The 16,344-nt window shown below is 37.0% G+C and overlaps 1 protein-coding gene across 4 annotated transcripts in view; it reads right to left on the bottom strand.

The window, feature by feature from the left end:
- Positions 1–16,344, bottom strand: part of ASB3 (ankyrin repeat and SOCS box containing 3) — a 103,504-nt gene that overhangs the window by 18,840 nt on the left and 68,320 nt on the right. For all 4 annotated transcript variants that reach the window (XM_025868848.2, XM_073897718.1, XM_025868846.2 and 1 more), the window contains 2 exons: positions 15,441–15,638; positions 4,511–4,768 (listed from right to left, as the gene is read on the bottom strand). In XM_025868848.2, coding sequence (XP_025724633.1) covers positions 4,511–4,768; positions 15,441–15,638 — 456 coding nt within the window. The remainder of the gene's footprint in view (positions 1–4,510; positions 4,769–15,440; positions 15,639–16,344) is intronic.

The following is a 16,344-nucleotide window of genomic DNA, read 5'->3' as shown; positions in this document are numbered from 1 at the left end:
AAAGAAGGGGAAAAAAATAGAAGGAAAGGAAAGAAATTGAGTAATAGTCTCAACATGTCATCTCAAAGATAACTTAATTCTTGTAATTCAGGTCAAAGTGTCCTTGAAATGACTGATTAGAGAGTATGAAAATTATTTCGCAAATTCTTAATTCTCTAATATGCAAGCATATATAAGAAAGAACTTAAAAGTGTAGTACAAATGCTTTAGGAAAACATTCTACTTCTTGGGAAGCTCTCAGTGAAATCACAACTTATCAGGAAATACTGAGAATAAATAAAATGATAAAATATACTCAAAAGCAAACAATCCCCTTGACTTTCTAGTACCCTGTACCAAAGGTTACTTAATTCTAGCTCCTTATTTCTTTTTTAATGGTTTCATTTTTCTGCTTAAGTGTGCTTTAAGTTTCAGTGTGACCAAACACAAAGTCATTTTTGTGCAGTTATCTAAACACACACAAGAAATAAATCTGTTTATACAGCTTTAGTTAATATAATGGTGAGTGTATTCTACCAATGCTGATAATGCCACTAAAAATGTATTTTTACTGTACTACATTGACCATTACATTGTACAAAGCAGTTGTACAATCATAAACAAGTGACAGTTAATCAACTAAATGCACAGATGACATTTACTTTCTATTATTCACCTATTACATTTGGGCAGGGGCAGGGGGGTGGTGTACCTAGTCTTGCATTTAAAGTTGAAAAAAAATTTCAACTCTGTAGATTATATTGTGACAGGCAATTATTCAGCCAGATACATTTTTTAAGGCTGTTTAAGGCAAGCAATACTAGGAAAGACATTTATAATTTACATGACAAAGATTAAGCAACAGACTTATGTGTGATATAAATAAGATACAACCAAAATCCACTTTAACAACATTTTGTAATTTTTATGGGAGAATTTTTCTTGTAACAGCTCTTTGAATGTAAATTTGATCAAAGAAAGCAAAACATTTATCATATTCAGCATAAACACTAGCTTTATCCATTCAATAAAAGATCAGTGAACAAAAATCTGACCATGTTAAGCACTTTCATTGCTAAAATGAAATTTTCCACTGTATTTTTCTAATGAATATAAAGTGACTAAAGTTACTCCTTTGGAGTAAAATATATGCAAGTGGCATTCTCAGTTCAGATAGTTCAAAGTTTTACAATTTACTTCAAAATAATTTGTAGCTTACTGGTTCTCAACTCTTTTCTGTCCTAACACACCCAATGAATACAGCACACAGAAATATGACAATAAATATAACACACACATTCTTTTTTTTTTTTCTTTTAGAGAGAGAGAGCACCACACTGGGGTGGGGGGGAGCAGATGGCAGAGGGAGGGGGAGAGAGAGAGAGAATCTTAAGCAGGCTCCATGCCCAACCTGGAGCCCCCAGAGTCCGACATGGGGCTCAATCTCATGACCCTGAGATCATGACCTGAGCCAAAATCAAGAGTCAGGCGCAAAACCGACTAAGTCACCTGGGTACTCCATATAACACACAAATTCTTAAACAGACTATTCACATGGGGAGATGGAGGGTCCTGTATCAGGACTGGGGAATGGAAGAGCATATTTTACAAAGCCTTCTGGGAGAATAAAGCTAAATAATTCCCTCTCCTTCCAGCAGTCTAGGTGGTTGGCTGAGGAGGAAAGGAAAGGGGGCAATGTTTAATTTTTTTCCCTGTACAGGTTCTTCCTAATTTAGGAATAGGAAGGAGCAGGAAAAGTTGGCATATATCCCACCCAGGTTAGGCAAGGGATTAAGGTAGCTGAAATTAAGTGATGTAACTACAGGATCCATGTGGACACACAGGACTAAGGCAGCAGAGGACAGTGGTTAGAAAGACAGACTTGAGCCACACTACACAGGACAGCCTAGGTTCAAACCTAAGCTCTAGCACTAACTAGCTGTGTGAGCTTGAGCAAGTATGTTCAAACACTCTGGGCCTCAATTTCCTTCTCTGTAAAATACAGATAACAGTATCTACTGTATTCTATATTAAATGAGTTAATACAGTAACAAACTTAAAATAGTGCCTACTTAGTGTTGGTTAAAGAAAAAATAAACCAGAAACCAGAAGGGAGTATGAAGGCCAAAAGTAATGGACAAGTAATAGAGTCGAGTTAGTAGCCTCGGTGGAGGAACGTAAAGAGTACTGCTGAGAAGAGAGTGGGTGCCGTGAGGACAAGAACCAAGCTGCGGACACACTGTCAGGGCTGTCCACAGCTACCCCACATGCTGGCCTGGATTTACAGCAGCAGTTGGAAAGTGAATCCTAGAATGGTGAGAGGCAACTGCTGCTAGCTGTCAGGAGCCCAACACAACCATACAATTCACTAAGCTCATAGCTAAGGGTACTTAAATAACTTCATGAATAGCTAGATAGAGCATTCCTTAGCAAGTGTTTCTATCTCAGTGGTGTGTGTGTGAGTGCGTACACACACATGCACATGTACAGGGAGTGTAAAACAAATAAGCACATACAAATAACTTTTAAAGATCAGTGATCCTCGGGGCACCTGGGTGGCTCAGTCGTTAAGCGTCTGCCTTCGGCTCAGGTCATGATCCCAGGGTCCTGGGATCGAGCCCCACATCGGGCTCCCTGCTCCACGGGAAGCCTGCTTCCCTCTCCCTCTCCCACTCCCACTCCCCCTGCTTGTGTTCCTTCTCTCCACTGTGTCTCTCTCTGTCAAATTAATAAAATCTTTAAAAAAAAAAAAAAACAGTGATCCTCAATGAATTGTTAATCTTTTTTTTTTAAAGATTTTATTTATTCATTTGAGACACAGAGATACAGAGAGAGAACATGAACAGGGAGAGAGGCAGAGGGAGAAGGAGAAGCAGGCTCCCCACTGAACCGGGAGCCCGATGTGGGGCCCAATCCCAGGACCCTGGGATCATGACCTGAGCCGAAGGCAGATGCTTAACCATCTGAGCCACCCAGGCACCCCGTCAATAATCTTTATATTTCATTCAATTATCTAAAAAACACAATGGATTTCTATGAAATTTTACTGAAAAGATACAGAGAGAATTACAACAATGAGTATCTGACAAACGACTAGATATTAGTCAGCTAGTGGGAAAAGGAGTAAATACAATTAGGGACTCAACCTGTTGTAAAGCTATAAATAAAAAAGTAAAACGGCAATCAGAACATGTATCTCAACTTTGTTTTTACTTCTATGTTCCTCAAACAACCTACCAGAAAGCAGTTTTTCCCTACAAACCACGTATCTGAAACAGTATCAAAAGGGATGACAGCCCTAAGCATAAAACCTCTACTTAGTAAAAATTCCTGAATTCTATATATTTTCAGATGTAATAAAAAGGTGGGATACTGGGATCCTGCCAAATACAGACTTGTTCATCATATGCAGATGGAGAAGCTACCAAGGGAAAGATGGAGTCCCCAGAAGTGCAAACTAAACATATGAGTAGGGAACACTAACGGTGCCTGCATGAACCCCAAAGAGAATCTCTTTTTTAACAAAAAACTCAAATAACAAGGTATCTTTAAAGCACTTTTCTGCTGAAATGCAAAATCTAGTATTTGACTAAACATTATTTTAGTAAATGCTAGTTTTTGAAGCACAAAAATGAAGCCATCTAGATGTTTCATTGAAATTTTATAAAATACCCTTGTCCTCCATTTTCCTGGAGACTTTCATTCTATTTTCTCATTTGACTTATCACGCCAACAGAGTTCTTGCATTGCTACAATTACCTTCTCAGTTCTATCTAGACACTTAAAACTTTTGCAAAAGCTGGAAGCTGGCAGAAAGTGTCCTCTTCTTGCCCAAGAAAAATCCTGACTCAACTTTCATATATCATCAGTTACCTCAGAAATTAGTATTTACTAAGGGAGACCAAGTTCAAATAGACAAGATGCTATAGGACAAGAGTATTGACTCTAGTAGACTAAGGGACAACAGAAATCTCCAAAGCAGGGGCGCCTGGGTGGCTCAGTCGGTCAAGCGTCTGCCTTCAGCTCAGGTCATGATATCCGGGTCCTGGGATTGAGCCCCACATTGGGCTCCCTGCTCCACTGGAAGCCTGCTTCTCCCTCTCCCACTCCCCCTGCTTGTGTTCCCTCTCTTGCTGCGTCTCTCTCTGTCAAATAAATAAATAAAATCTTAAAAAAAAAAAAAAGACATCTCCAAAGCAGCTACAACCATTTTGTCACAGGCATTTTTAAGAGCATGAGAGATGGCCTAAGTAGAAAAAATAGCCCTCTCCAAAAATCCATCCTCCCCTACTCCCTTCCAGTCACCTCTTACCTTTTATTAGGACTCTTACATTCAAGCTCACTATTAGCAGCCCCCAACTCCTTCACCCCAACCTAGCCATCATGTGCAAACACACACACACACACACACACACACACACACACACACACACGCCCTTCTCCCAACATGGGAATTTTAAGAAATTGGGGGAAATTGAAGGTAGTATATTCACTCAAAAAGGAAAAGTTTCACTATGGTAGGATTTCTTACCATGAGCTGCACAGTAGATTCAGTGGGTCAAATCCAGCGAGCAGGAGAGATGGCAGCCATTCCTTATATTTTGTCTGTGCTTTAATCGCATGACTTATAAATTCAGAAATATGGTTCCACGGTGCCAATGGACAACCCTTCTTCAAAAAGTAGCGAAATACTGAAAACTTCTCATACTTCAGGCAGTATGCCAAATGAAGTTCATTTAGTTGGGCTCCATATTTCAAAAGAATATTCACAATTCCAAAAAATTCACAGCTCCACCACAAGAAAGAAAGAAAGAAAGAAAGAAAGAAAGAAAGAAAGAAAGAAAGAAAGAAAGAAAGAAAGAAAGAGAAGTTAGACTTTTATATAAAAAAATTCTTACAAGTAGTTAATAGTACCTACAGCTGGAAAATAAATGGCAGATGGGATAGCGGAATGCTGTGACATGTATCAGGGAAGAAGAACTTCCTCTGCCCTATGGTCCTTCTAGTTGGACTTAGAATCAAACTGACATGAGACAGATTAACAAGAGAAAATCAAATTTAATAGGCATAAGTATGGAGAATCCACATAGACATGAAATTCCAAAGACAAAGAGGCAACATGACACTTATATGAGCTAAGGAGAGGGACAGGGCCTGAGGATATGAAGGGGAGAGAGCTCATTAGCAGGAAGGTGAAATGAGGGGTTTGGAAAAACAAGGTTGTCCTATTATGCAGACAAGTTCCTTAGGTAACGGGGAGTCTCTGATAATAGTACTCTTCCCCCATTGCAGGCTACCCTTTCCAATGTAAAGTTAGGCAGTTATGGGGGAGGCAGAGAGCTTTTCTTGCATCTGCTGGGTTTTTACTACTTTTAACTCAAAATAATCTTTATGTCAAATGATACATTTTGGGGCCTCTCATCCTGCACCCCTTCCTGGGTCTAGTGAATTGACACTAGGGTACTAGGGGAAAGGGAGTATTTTACTTTTTAATTTACACCCTCCTGCGTGGTTTTTAATTTTCAACTATGAACAGGTAGTGCACTTAGAATTTAAAACATTTATCTTAAGTAGATAATTTTAAAAATTATCATTGACAAATAGAAAACTCTTCTCAAACTGTGGTATTTTTGTACAATTAAGTATCTACAACAAAATATTTGGAAGCAAAGGTAATTAACAATGTCATCAGTCCCTAAAGACAGAGGACTCATTCTAGGAATTTCTAAGATACCATTTCCTTTAGCAAGAGTCTTAGTCAATTTCCCTTTTATTTTTAAGTTTATAATGGTAAAAACAAGAAAAGTTTTTTATGAACAAAAATTTAACTTACAGCTTTATACTTTTAAATTAATCTTCTTTATCAAATACTTTTACGAATAGAAGTATATGGTTTTCTATTAAATTGGTTAATGTTATTCTTTTAATGTATCATCCAATACTGATAAGTTGTGGCTAAACTGACTGAAAATAAGTGTAACCTGAGAGCTAATTGACAAGATGTATCAAAAGAGATATCACAGCAAAGTTATAAGGGGCACATCTCTGGAGCTAGCCTGCTCAGCTACTTATTATCTATGGGACTCTGAACCAGTTACTTCACCTTTCCGGCACACAAAATAACACTATACAAGTATCTGTAAAGTAAAATTATATGTAAAATAAGTTACCACCAATTAATTAAAATTAATTAATTAAAATAAAATAAAACATACAATTAAATTAAAACATAATGGGGGTACCTGGCTGGCTCAGTCAGTGGAGCATGCAACTTTTGACCTCAGGGTCATGAGTTCAAGCCCCATGTTGGGTGTGGAGCCTACTTTAAAAAATAAATAACTAGAATAGAATACAATAAGCATAAATCTTGGGAATTTATCCAAGACAAAATCAAAAAGAAATTATTCTATCTGTACAATAACAATAGTATTATCTACAATAGACTTTAGAAAGAAAGAAATTACCTATTTAACAACAGAGGAGTGGGTAAGTACAAAATATGATATAGTCATCAAAAACTGCAATTATGATGGCCCTGTGACCACATTTTAAAAAGTGTTTATGCTATAAGTTTAACTGTAACAAAGCTCAGTAAACAAGTATGTTTACTATGTACACAACTATGAAGAAAATATGTAATAAAATCATTCTCCCAGGGTCCCTGGGTGGCTCAGTCAGTTAAGCATCTGCCTTCAGCTCAGGTCATGATCTCAGGGCCCTGGGATGGAGCTCCACACCGCACCGGGCTCCCTGCTCAGCAGGGAGTCTGCTTCTCCCTCTCCTCCTGTACTCTTTCTCTCTCTCTCACTCCCTCCCTCTTACTCTTCTCTCTCAAGTAAATAAATAAAAACAACAACAACAACAATCATTCTCCCTTTGAAACTGGCATTAATTCTATTTTATAAATATGTTGTTTAATCTCCAATTCGTGCTTTTCTTTAGTTAAAACCTTAAACAGTATTTGCTTTACTCTTAGTTATTTACATAGCAATTAGAAAAGGAAAATTGAGGTGCATCTGGGTGGCAGAGTTGGCTGAGCATCTGACTCTTGGTTTCAGCTCAGGTAGTGATCTCAGGGTCCTGAGATTGAGCCCCTAGTGGAAACCCAGCATTGCGCTCTGCATCAGTGTGAGTCTGTGAGTCTGTTTGGGACTCCCTTTCCCTCTGCCCCTCCCCATTGTGGTCTTTCTCTCTCTCAAATAAATAAAAAAATCTTTAAAAAAAGAAAAGAAAAATCAATAATTCTAAAATTTCTTTTTAAAAAATATTTATTTAGGGGCGCCTGGGTGGCTCAGGTGGCTAAGCGACTGCCTTCAGCTCAGGTCATGATCCTGAAGTCCCGGGATCGAGTCCCACATCGGGCTCCCTGCTCAGCAGGGAGTCTGCTTCTCCCTCTGACCCTCTTCCCTCTCGTGCTCTCTATCTCTCATTCTCTCTCTCTCAATAAATAAAATCTTTAAAAAAATTTATTTATTTGAGAGAGAGATTGCGTTGACGTGGGGTGGCAGAGGGAGAGGGTGAGAGAGTCTTAAGCGGACTCTATGCTCTCAGGCGGAGCCCGACACGTGGCTGGACCTCATGACCCTGCAATCTCACAGCCCAGAGCTGAAACCAAGAGTGGGATGCTCAACCAACTCTGCCACCCAGGCACCCCTCTAAAATATCTTTATAAAAATTAAAACCATTTTGCCTGTCTACCATCTTGCTATTTGTTCCTGATTAGAAGTCCATCATTCATATTACTGTTCTTGAAAACAGCCGTATATTTATGTATTTTTTTCCACTGGTTCTTTTCAGATACAGGAAAGCTGAGAGATTTGTTGCCAGCAGTCTTGCACTGCAAAAAAAATGCTAAAGGATATACTTCTGACTGGTGGTTCTAAACAGTTATCACCAATTTATTTCAACCACTTCGACCTCATTTGACTAGGCCCTCATTATTTTGCCTGCAGTTATTACTTGCTGATTCCACTATAGAACAGACAAGCTACACATGGACTGTTGAACAAGTTCCAATAAATATGCAGGTAAACTACAAGAAACTGCCTCACTAGAAATGTGATATATAATTCTCAAGAAGCCTGGCAATTTTCAAGGCATGAGTGTTTACATGTGCAATTCAGGGACTGGTTGAATTCTTCCCTCAAGCCTCTGAAGCCATCAACAGCCTAACCACAGATACTTTAGCTCTTAATGATTTAGCTCTTGAAACACACTTTTGCTACAGAATACAAAGGTAAATGAGAGCCCTAAATGCAAGCTATCAGAGTAAGTGCTACAGATGGGTTCTCTAGCCATTTTCTGTTTGGAAAAAACTACAAAACAATTAGTGGCTTTCTTATTAAAATTTTAATATAGCACCCAGACATGTGGCTCCTGCTAAGAAAATTTGAAGAACAAGGCCAAAAGATAAACCATTCATCTCTAAAATGTGGGAGGAACATACACACATATAATTCCTTATAATAACAAACTTTAATGAGTATTTATTCTGTACCAGGCACTATGTTAAATGTGTTACATGGAAGATTTGCCTTAATCCTCACAACAACCCTAAGAAGTAAGTTCTACTATTATCTCCATTCTAGAGACAAAAACTGTGAAGCTTAGTCACGGAACTGGTGACTGGTAGAACTGGTATATCAAACCAAAATCTACCAGTGAATAAGACACAGCAAATATATGAAATATCATTCCTCTATTATGAAAACTGCTTCATGAAATAGTCAAATGAAACTGAGGAATATTTTAAGGCCAGACCTATGTTTCCCAAAGTTTGTTCCAAGAAACACTAGACCCTGAAAATGACCCATATGACAAAGGCTCCATAATGAAAATATTTGAGAAATCCCATATGGTATACACTGAGGTCAGAAAAGAGAGAACTATAGGATGAATTTATTCTTTAAAAGTATGCTAGAAAAAAATAATAAATAAATAAAGTATGCTAGTTACATTTTCAAATTAAATGCCAAAATGTCTTCTTCAACCTCCGGACATATCTCAGAAGAGATATCTTTTTTTTTCAGAAGAAGTATCTTTAAAAAAAAAAAAGATTAATTTACTTATTAGAGAGAAAGCATGAGAGCAGGAGGGAAGAATAGAGGGAGAGGGAGAGGAAAAGAATCTAGGGCAGATGTAGACTCCCTGCAGAGTACAAAGCCCGATGTGGGCTTGATCTCACAACCCTGAGACCATAACCTGAGTCGAGATCAAGAATCGGACACTTAACTAACTGAGCCATCCAGAAGAAATTCCCCCAGAAGAAAAATATTTAAAATTAAAGAAATGGATCTGTTAAAAAGAAAATCACGGGCCCCACATGGCCTCATCTGGCTTAAGGCCCCCAAGTCAGTAAACCAAGACTTAAAACCTAACTGCAGTTTCAGCTCCCTAAGGAATGTGACCTTTAATCAGTCAACATGGAATTTCCTGGTCAATATTGGAAAATTTACTGATGGACCCTTCCATCCCCTTAGGAGGGCAACCTTGCCTAAGCAATGCATTTCTTGATAGTAAGTTCCTGTCTTTTTTAATGCTCTCTCTCTGTCTTTAAAAACCTTTCTTTTGTCTAGTTTGATATGTGATAACATATCATTGAGCAACAACAGACTCTAGGGCTTAGATAACCTTTGGTTAAAATATAAATTACATGGACATATGCATGTAATTCCCTTAACACTTAAAACAAATTCTCTCTCAAGCCCCAATGAAGAACTAGAAAACTCTCAAAGAGCATATGAATTAAAAAGAAATAGTCCTTCTTATTTAACATGAATATCAAGAGCTACTTGTGACACATTAAGAGAATGCATGTTATAAAACAGTGGAAATCAATAGATACTAGGAGGAGAAGTTTAAAAACTAAAAAAACGATGTCTAGGCCTTATTTTTAGGGTTGTACCTTTTTTATCATTCTGCTCTTTGAAATTCAAAAATGTGTGCAGAAACAGTACCCTGATACCAGAATCACAGTAAAAGGAAATTCAACATGTTAACAAGACTTATTTTAAACAAATAGAAACAGGCAAATAGGGGCACCTGGGCGGCTCAGTCATTGGGCGTCTGCCTTCGACTCAGGTCATGGTCCCAGAGTCCTGGGATCGAGCCCCGTATTGGGCCCCCTGCTCAGCAGGAGGCCTGCTTCTCCCTCTCCTACTCTCCCTGCTTGTGTTCCCTCTCTCGCTGTGTCACTCTCTGTCAAATAAATAAATAAAATCCTAAAAAAAAAAAGAAACAGGCAAACATCTTGAGTATCTTATGTCCAATGAGCCAACGAAACATCTAACCAACTTATTAGCTGAATTATCAAAAGATCATATAGTAAATTTTACTGAATGGCTCTCAGCTAACAGTTGAAAACAAAATGAAGACATTAGGTCCTGTCAGGTGCACCCATGTGTGATATGATGATGAGAGTGGACATGATTTCTATAAAACTCTGCGATAACAATGATCAGTATCAATTAGAAAGACAAAATCAATTCAGTTGAGCCATGATCATGTTCTACGGTCATCTATAAAAGGCAATAGCATTTGTTCAAACTGTACTGAAATGTGTCAGCTTCCCTCCTCCTTCACCCATTCCAGTTAAAGGAGTCTTTTTCTTGTATTTTCTCATTTGAGTTGAATTACTTAACTGTGCTTCTGAAAGACGCTTTCATGTCACTGCAGCTGTTAACTTTTTAGCCCCAGAGGACAAGTCTGCTTTTTGTACAGTGACAGAGGAGACACCTTTCCATCATTCCTCGCAGTGGTGAGAAGAGCTAAAGATCATTGCTTCAAATGGAAGCTTATCCTCTCAGAGGGATACAGAACAAAAATGTTTTAGAATCCTGAGCTAAAAAGTTAACGTGGCTGAATAAAACATAAAACAATAAAGAAGGGAAAACTTAAAACCCAGAGCCATTATTTATATTTATTATTTTCATCATCTTTTGATATTCATTATACTATTCATAAAAGCAAACGAAAGTTTACCGAAACACAACAGGCCAAAAGTGCAAGAAGGGCCACAAACACTAAATTTCTAGATCTCAGAGAAATGCCAAAACTACCAAAAAACCTACAAATGCAAAAATCAAACTAACATTATTATAAGAACATATGGTTGCTATAAAAATAAAATTTCAAAACTTACACTACTAAACCTATCTCATTATCTCTTACTAAATCTCTGAAAATTTTAGTATCTAATAATAATTAATTTCAGAAAACAGTCTTCCAAGTTAACTCAAATTCTTATTAATAGTTGGTAAATGGAGTAAAAGAAATTCATATACTGTTTCATTATGGAACAAAAGCACATAATAGCTATTCTGAAATGAAAGTTATATTCAATTATCCTTGCTTTTTAAATGGCAATTTTAATTAATTTAATTAATTTTTAAGTGTGTGACTATAGAGAATCCAAATCTTTTTTTTTTTAAGATTTTATTTTTAAGTAATCTCTACACCCCATGTGGGGCTTGAGCTCACGACCCCGAGTATCAAGAGCAGCACCCTCTTCCAACTGAGCCAGCCAGGTGCCCCTGAGAATCCCAATTTTAAAATGCATACTTACTGAAAGAAACAACAAAAAATTAACAAATTCTTCTATTTTTACTTTTTTTCCCCCAGACACTTGGCCATGTTACTCTCTTTATATACTAAAACAAAACCTACTGGGAGAATGACACTTTACTTGATCAGCAAAGTTTTTTATGGAATTCCAAAATAATCAAATGATTCTTACATTGCATGTACAGTGATTGACATGTAAACTAATAGCAGACATTAATTAGCTAATATAAATGTAGTACAGAGATTAAAATTTAATTGATATTGTTTTCTAGACAAAAGGAAGATGGCAGGGAGAAGAAAATTAACCTTGGTGTTTTTTTACTATGTGCCAAAAATTGTACAATGTACTATATTTAAGTCAACTCCTTTATATACACACATTAAATGTGAGCATATGTGATTATAATGCTACCATAGCTTAGATTTAGTCCCTTGCGAAAGGTTTCCCCTTCATTTAAATTACCCACAAAGTAGGTAATAGCAAAGATGTCTCAAAATTAAGTCTATTGCCATGGGTCCCAGGCAAACAACTGAAAAGTCAAGTACAAAGAGCAGGAGGATGTCATAAAACAGGTATTTTGATGTTTTAAGCTTTTCCCCTATAGGCTAACAAGTAATATCTCCCAATGACTTTTCTCACTGAAAAAAACCTACCTTACTAATTAAGAACACATTTGGTCCAATTACAAGTTTCCACAAGGGAGAAAAAAAAGCTGATAAGCCCTTTTAAAGCCACCAAACCAGATTTCAATTGTGGTCTATAGGGTCACTTCCCAGAGCAGAATTTCCAAGAGTAGCTCAAGTCTGTGACCAAGGACCACCGTACAGCACACTGCTGCTTCTTTACTTTCAGTTTTCAGCTGTTTGGTTATTTTTGAGTATGCTTTTTTATTTTTTTTGGCTTTATCCTGTATCAGTTCACTGAACTTCCTAAATCTATAAATGTGTATCTTTTATCCAATGTTGGGAAGCTTTTGGCCATTATGAGTTCACATAATTTTCGTGCAACAATCTCTTTCTCCTCTCCTTCTGGATTCTAATGACATGAATGTCCACGTGTTGATACTGTCCCTCAGGACCCCTGAGGCTCCGTCCTTTTTTATTTCCCCCAATCTTTTCTCTCTCTTCTTCTCTTTGGATAATTTCTATTGGTTTATCTTCAAGTTAACGGACTCCTTCCTCTCCTTCCTCTGTCAGTTCCATTCTGCTGTGGAGCCCACCCAGAGAAATTTTCATTTCAGATACTGTTTTTTCCAGTTATAAAATCTCCACGTGGTTCCTCCTTTACAGTTTTTCTTTTTTTTTTTTAAAGATTTTATTTATTTATTTTGAGAGAGAGAATGAGATAGATAGAGAGAGCATGAGAGGGGGGAGTCAGAGGGAGGAGCAGACTCCCTGCTGAGCAGGGAGCCCGATGCGGGACTCGATCCCAGGACTCCAGGATCATGACCTGAGCCAAAGGCAGTCGCTTAACCAACTGAGCCACCCAGGTGCCCTACAGTTTTTATTTCTTAATTGAGAATTTCTACCTTTCCATTTATTGCAAGTGTGTTTACCTTAAATAGCTGCTTTCAATTACCTGATATTTCCAAAAGCAGAATTATCTTGGGTTTGACACCTGTTAATTCTTTTCCCTTGAGAACTGGGCATAGTTTACTGTTCCTCACATGTCAAGTAATTTTAGACTATATCCTAGGTGTTGTGATGTGATTGTTGTGTAGGTTCTGTATCCTGTGTCCTGTATTAATCCTTTGAAGAATACTGACTTTTGTTTGTTTTTTTTTAGCAGGCATATAACCTAGTTAGTTCAGACTGCAATTTCTGTTTCACCTTCTAAAGGCTGTAGTTGCAATGTCAATTCAGTTCTTAAAGCCTTTGTTATGCTATTTTGGGTCTGGTCCCATCAAATGTGCCACTCAGGGGTTACTCTGAGACTTGGGTGACAGTTTAAATCTTGTTTTCAGCAATCTGAGCCTGTCATTCAAAGCTTGGAGTGACCTTGGGACATATGCAGATGCATACAGAGAATTAGAGGGTGCCCTTTTCCAGCTCTCTCTTCTCCAGAATTCCCCTCACACTCTCTGTCCCATAAGGTTCAATTTACCTGATTCTTCAGGCCAGAAAAACTTAATTTTAATTTTAAGGTGTTTCAGGGTTAACAGGGCACAGTGTCATATGATTTAATTCAAACTACACTTTGAAGCTGATGAGGCATGAGCTTAGCTGCTCTTCCTCCGAAAGATAAAATGAAGGACAGAAAAGACTATCATCATATTGGACAAACACATATACAAACTATCTAAAACCACTATGTTCTAATATAGTATTTTTTAAAAGTTCAATTCTGACCTAATAATAAAATGTAATGGAGTTAGATACATATAAAGAAAGACAACTGAAACAACTAAAGTCATCAATGCAGCCTTACTGAAGAAAAACTATAAGTGTTTAGAAAGAAAACTTGGAAGGAGTACACAACAAACTACTATGAAATCATGGAAGTAATGCATCGAGTAGGTCCCAGATACTCCGATTCACCAAAGCCCCAAATATTCAGACTACAATATATACTTGGAAGCTTGCCTTCTGAATAAATAAAATGAACTACTATTTTACACAGAAATATTAAAAAATGGTAGACTAAAAAGCTTAGAAAATAAATTTTTGACAGATATTTCAATTAAATAGTGGAGAACTGTCCATAATAGTGAATTCAAGAGAGCCAATGATATTTGGGGTATGCCTACAACCTCTTCTGTATCAATAAAAACAAGAGTGTCTATCTGCACAACTTACTCCATTAATGGATGGACCCTACATATTACTCAGTACGGTTTTTCTTGCACATGGCCTTATTCTTACTATCTATTTTAAAAACCTCAGGAGTCTTATAGACAAGGACTGGCCAGAAGCTAATAAAACAGCAGTAATTCTTCATTTATTCTACCTCACAGGATCATAGAAGATTAGCAGAACAATTATTTTAAGACTTTTTAATTACTCTGACTCTAAGAAATGCCACATACTGAATACATTAAAAGTACAATAATATTTACAAAACTAAAGTTTCATTTTTAGGCTAAGAACAAGTCTTATAAATTTCAAATGGTAAAATACCTGAAACACAATCAATGCCTTACTTGATAAAGTCATTTTAAATTCTTTTTTCATCCCCCAGCTCTACTAAAGTATAATTGACAAATAAGATTTCAGTTATTTAAAAATATACAACATAATACAACATAATACATATACAACATAATACAACATAATAATCCCATAAATATACACACTGTGAAAGGATTTCCCCCCACAGAATTAACACATCCATCACATTGCATATTTACCATTTTCTTTTTTTAGCAAATTTCAATTATACAATACAGTGTTATCAACTATAGTCATCAAGTTATACATTAGATCCTCAGGCCTTATTCATCATATAACTGAATGTTTTAATTTTTTAATTGTTTTGAAAACGAAGAATTAGCAGAGAACTCCTACGTTTACTTTATTTTTTTTTAACATTTTATTCTTAAGTAGTATCTACACCCAACGTCAGGCTTAAACTCACAACCCTGAGATCAAGAGTTGCACGTTCCACCAACTGAGCCAGCCAGGCGCCCCATCCTGCATTTACTTTAATACACTGAAAGTATTCTCTAAAGTGGCCACAATGAAAATATAATCCAGATCCAAAAAGAGAAGAGAAAAAAATCTTGCATTATCACTTCATTTTTACCGTACTTCGATGGAACAAGGTACATCATAGAGGGTTATTTGTTTGTTAAGTCAACAATTTAGCACTATGAGATAACAAGTTTCACCATAAAAGAAAATCACTTGGAAATACATCTCCATATAGCAAAAAAGAATAAAAATACAGCAAATATACATACTCCTTTTGGAAAGCCATACACATGGGAGAACTGAATCCAAAGACAAGGCACATCTGGGCATCTGGGCTGTAGCCATGCTGGAGTAACATTTCTAGGCACTCTTCATGCCCTCCAAACAATGCTGAGTAAACGGGACTCACTTTGTCTGGCCCAGTGTCACAAACCCGGTTGGTAAGTGGTATTAACAAGTCCAAGATTCTATAACCACACAAATTCAGGAGCATTTAATGTTTTTATACATACATGAGTGCAGGCAACATTTCTACAGCACATATTTTAAGAGCTACCCACTGATTGCAAGTCTTTCTGTCTTCTACCTACATTAAATTATTACAGGCTGTATACTCCAAAATGTTACCCTTACTATTGTTGCTTTATACAAAGGTCCTTACTATATATCTAAAACAGACTTAAATAATATGACCATAAGGAACTAGAAACAGGTTATCCTTATTTTTTCACTATTTACTTTGCCACCCCCACCACCCTACTCCCCTCCAATTCAAATTTTCTGTTAGATATTTTAGCATCTAATAATTGAAAACTTCATTATACCAGATATAAATTTATATCAAGAAAATAATTTCTTTTTTAAATAAACTTCCCTTTTTTTAATAAACTAAAGTCTTATTTTTCTAATTAATAAGAATTTTTAAGGATGGTATCATGAAATGAATAGTATTTTCATGAGGAAGAAATAAGAATTTCTTTTCTTTTTTAAAAGATTTTATTTATTTATTTGACAGAGAGAGCCCAAGCAGGGAGAGCAACAGAGGGAGAGGGAGAAGCAGACGTCCCGCTGAGCAGGCAGCCCCTTGCAGGGCTCGATCCCAGGACCCTGAAATCATGACCTGTGCCGAAGGCAGATGCTTAAAGACTGAGCCACCTAGGCGCCCCAAGAATT

This window comes from Callorhinus ursinus, unplaced genomic scaffold (genome assembly GCF_003265705.2).
Source record: "Callorhinus ursinus isolate GAN/ISIS: 27379988/994484 unplaced genomic scaffold, GSC_fseal_2.0 scaffold10, whole genome shotgun sequence".
Lineage (NCBI taxonomy): Eukaryota > Metazoa > Chordata > Mammalia > Carnivora > Otariidae > Callorhinus > Callorhinus ursinus.
Note: the sequence above shows the minus strand (reverse complement) of the source record. Positions and strands in the feature narration are given on the sequence as shown.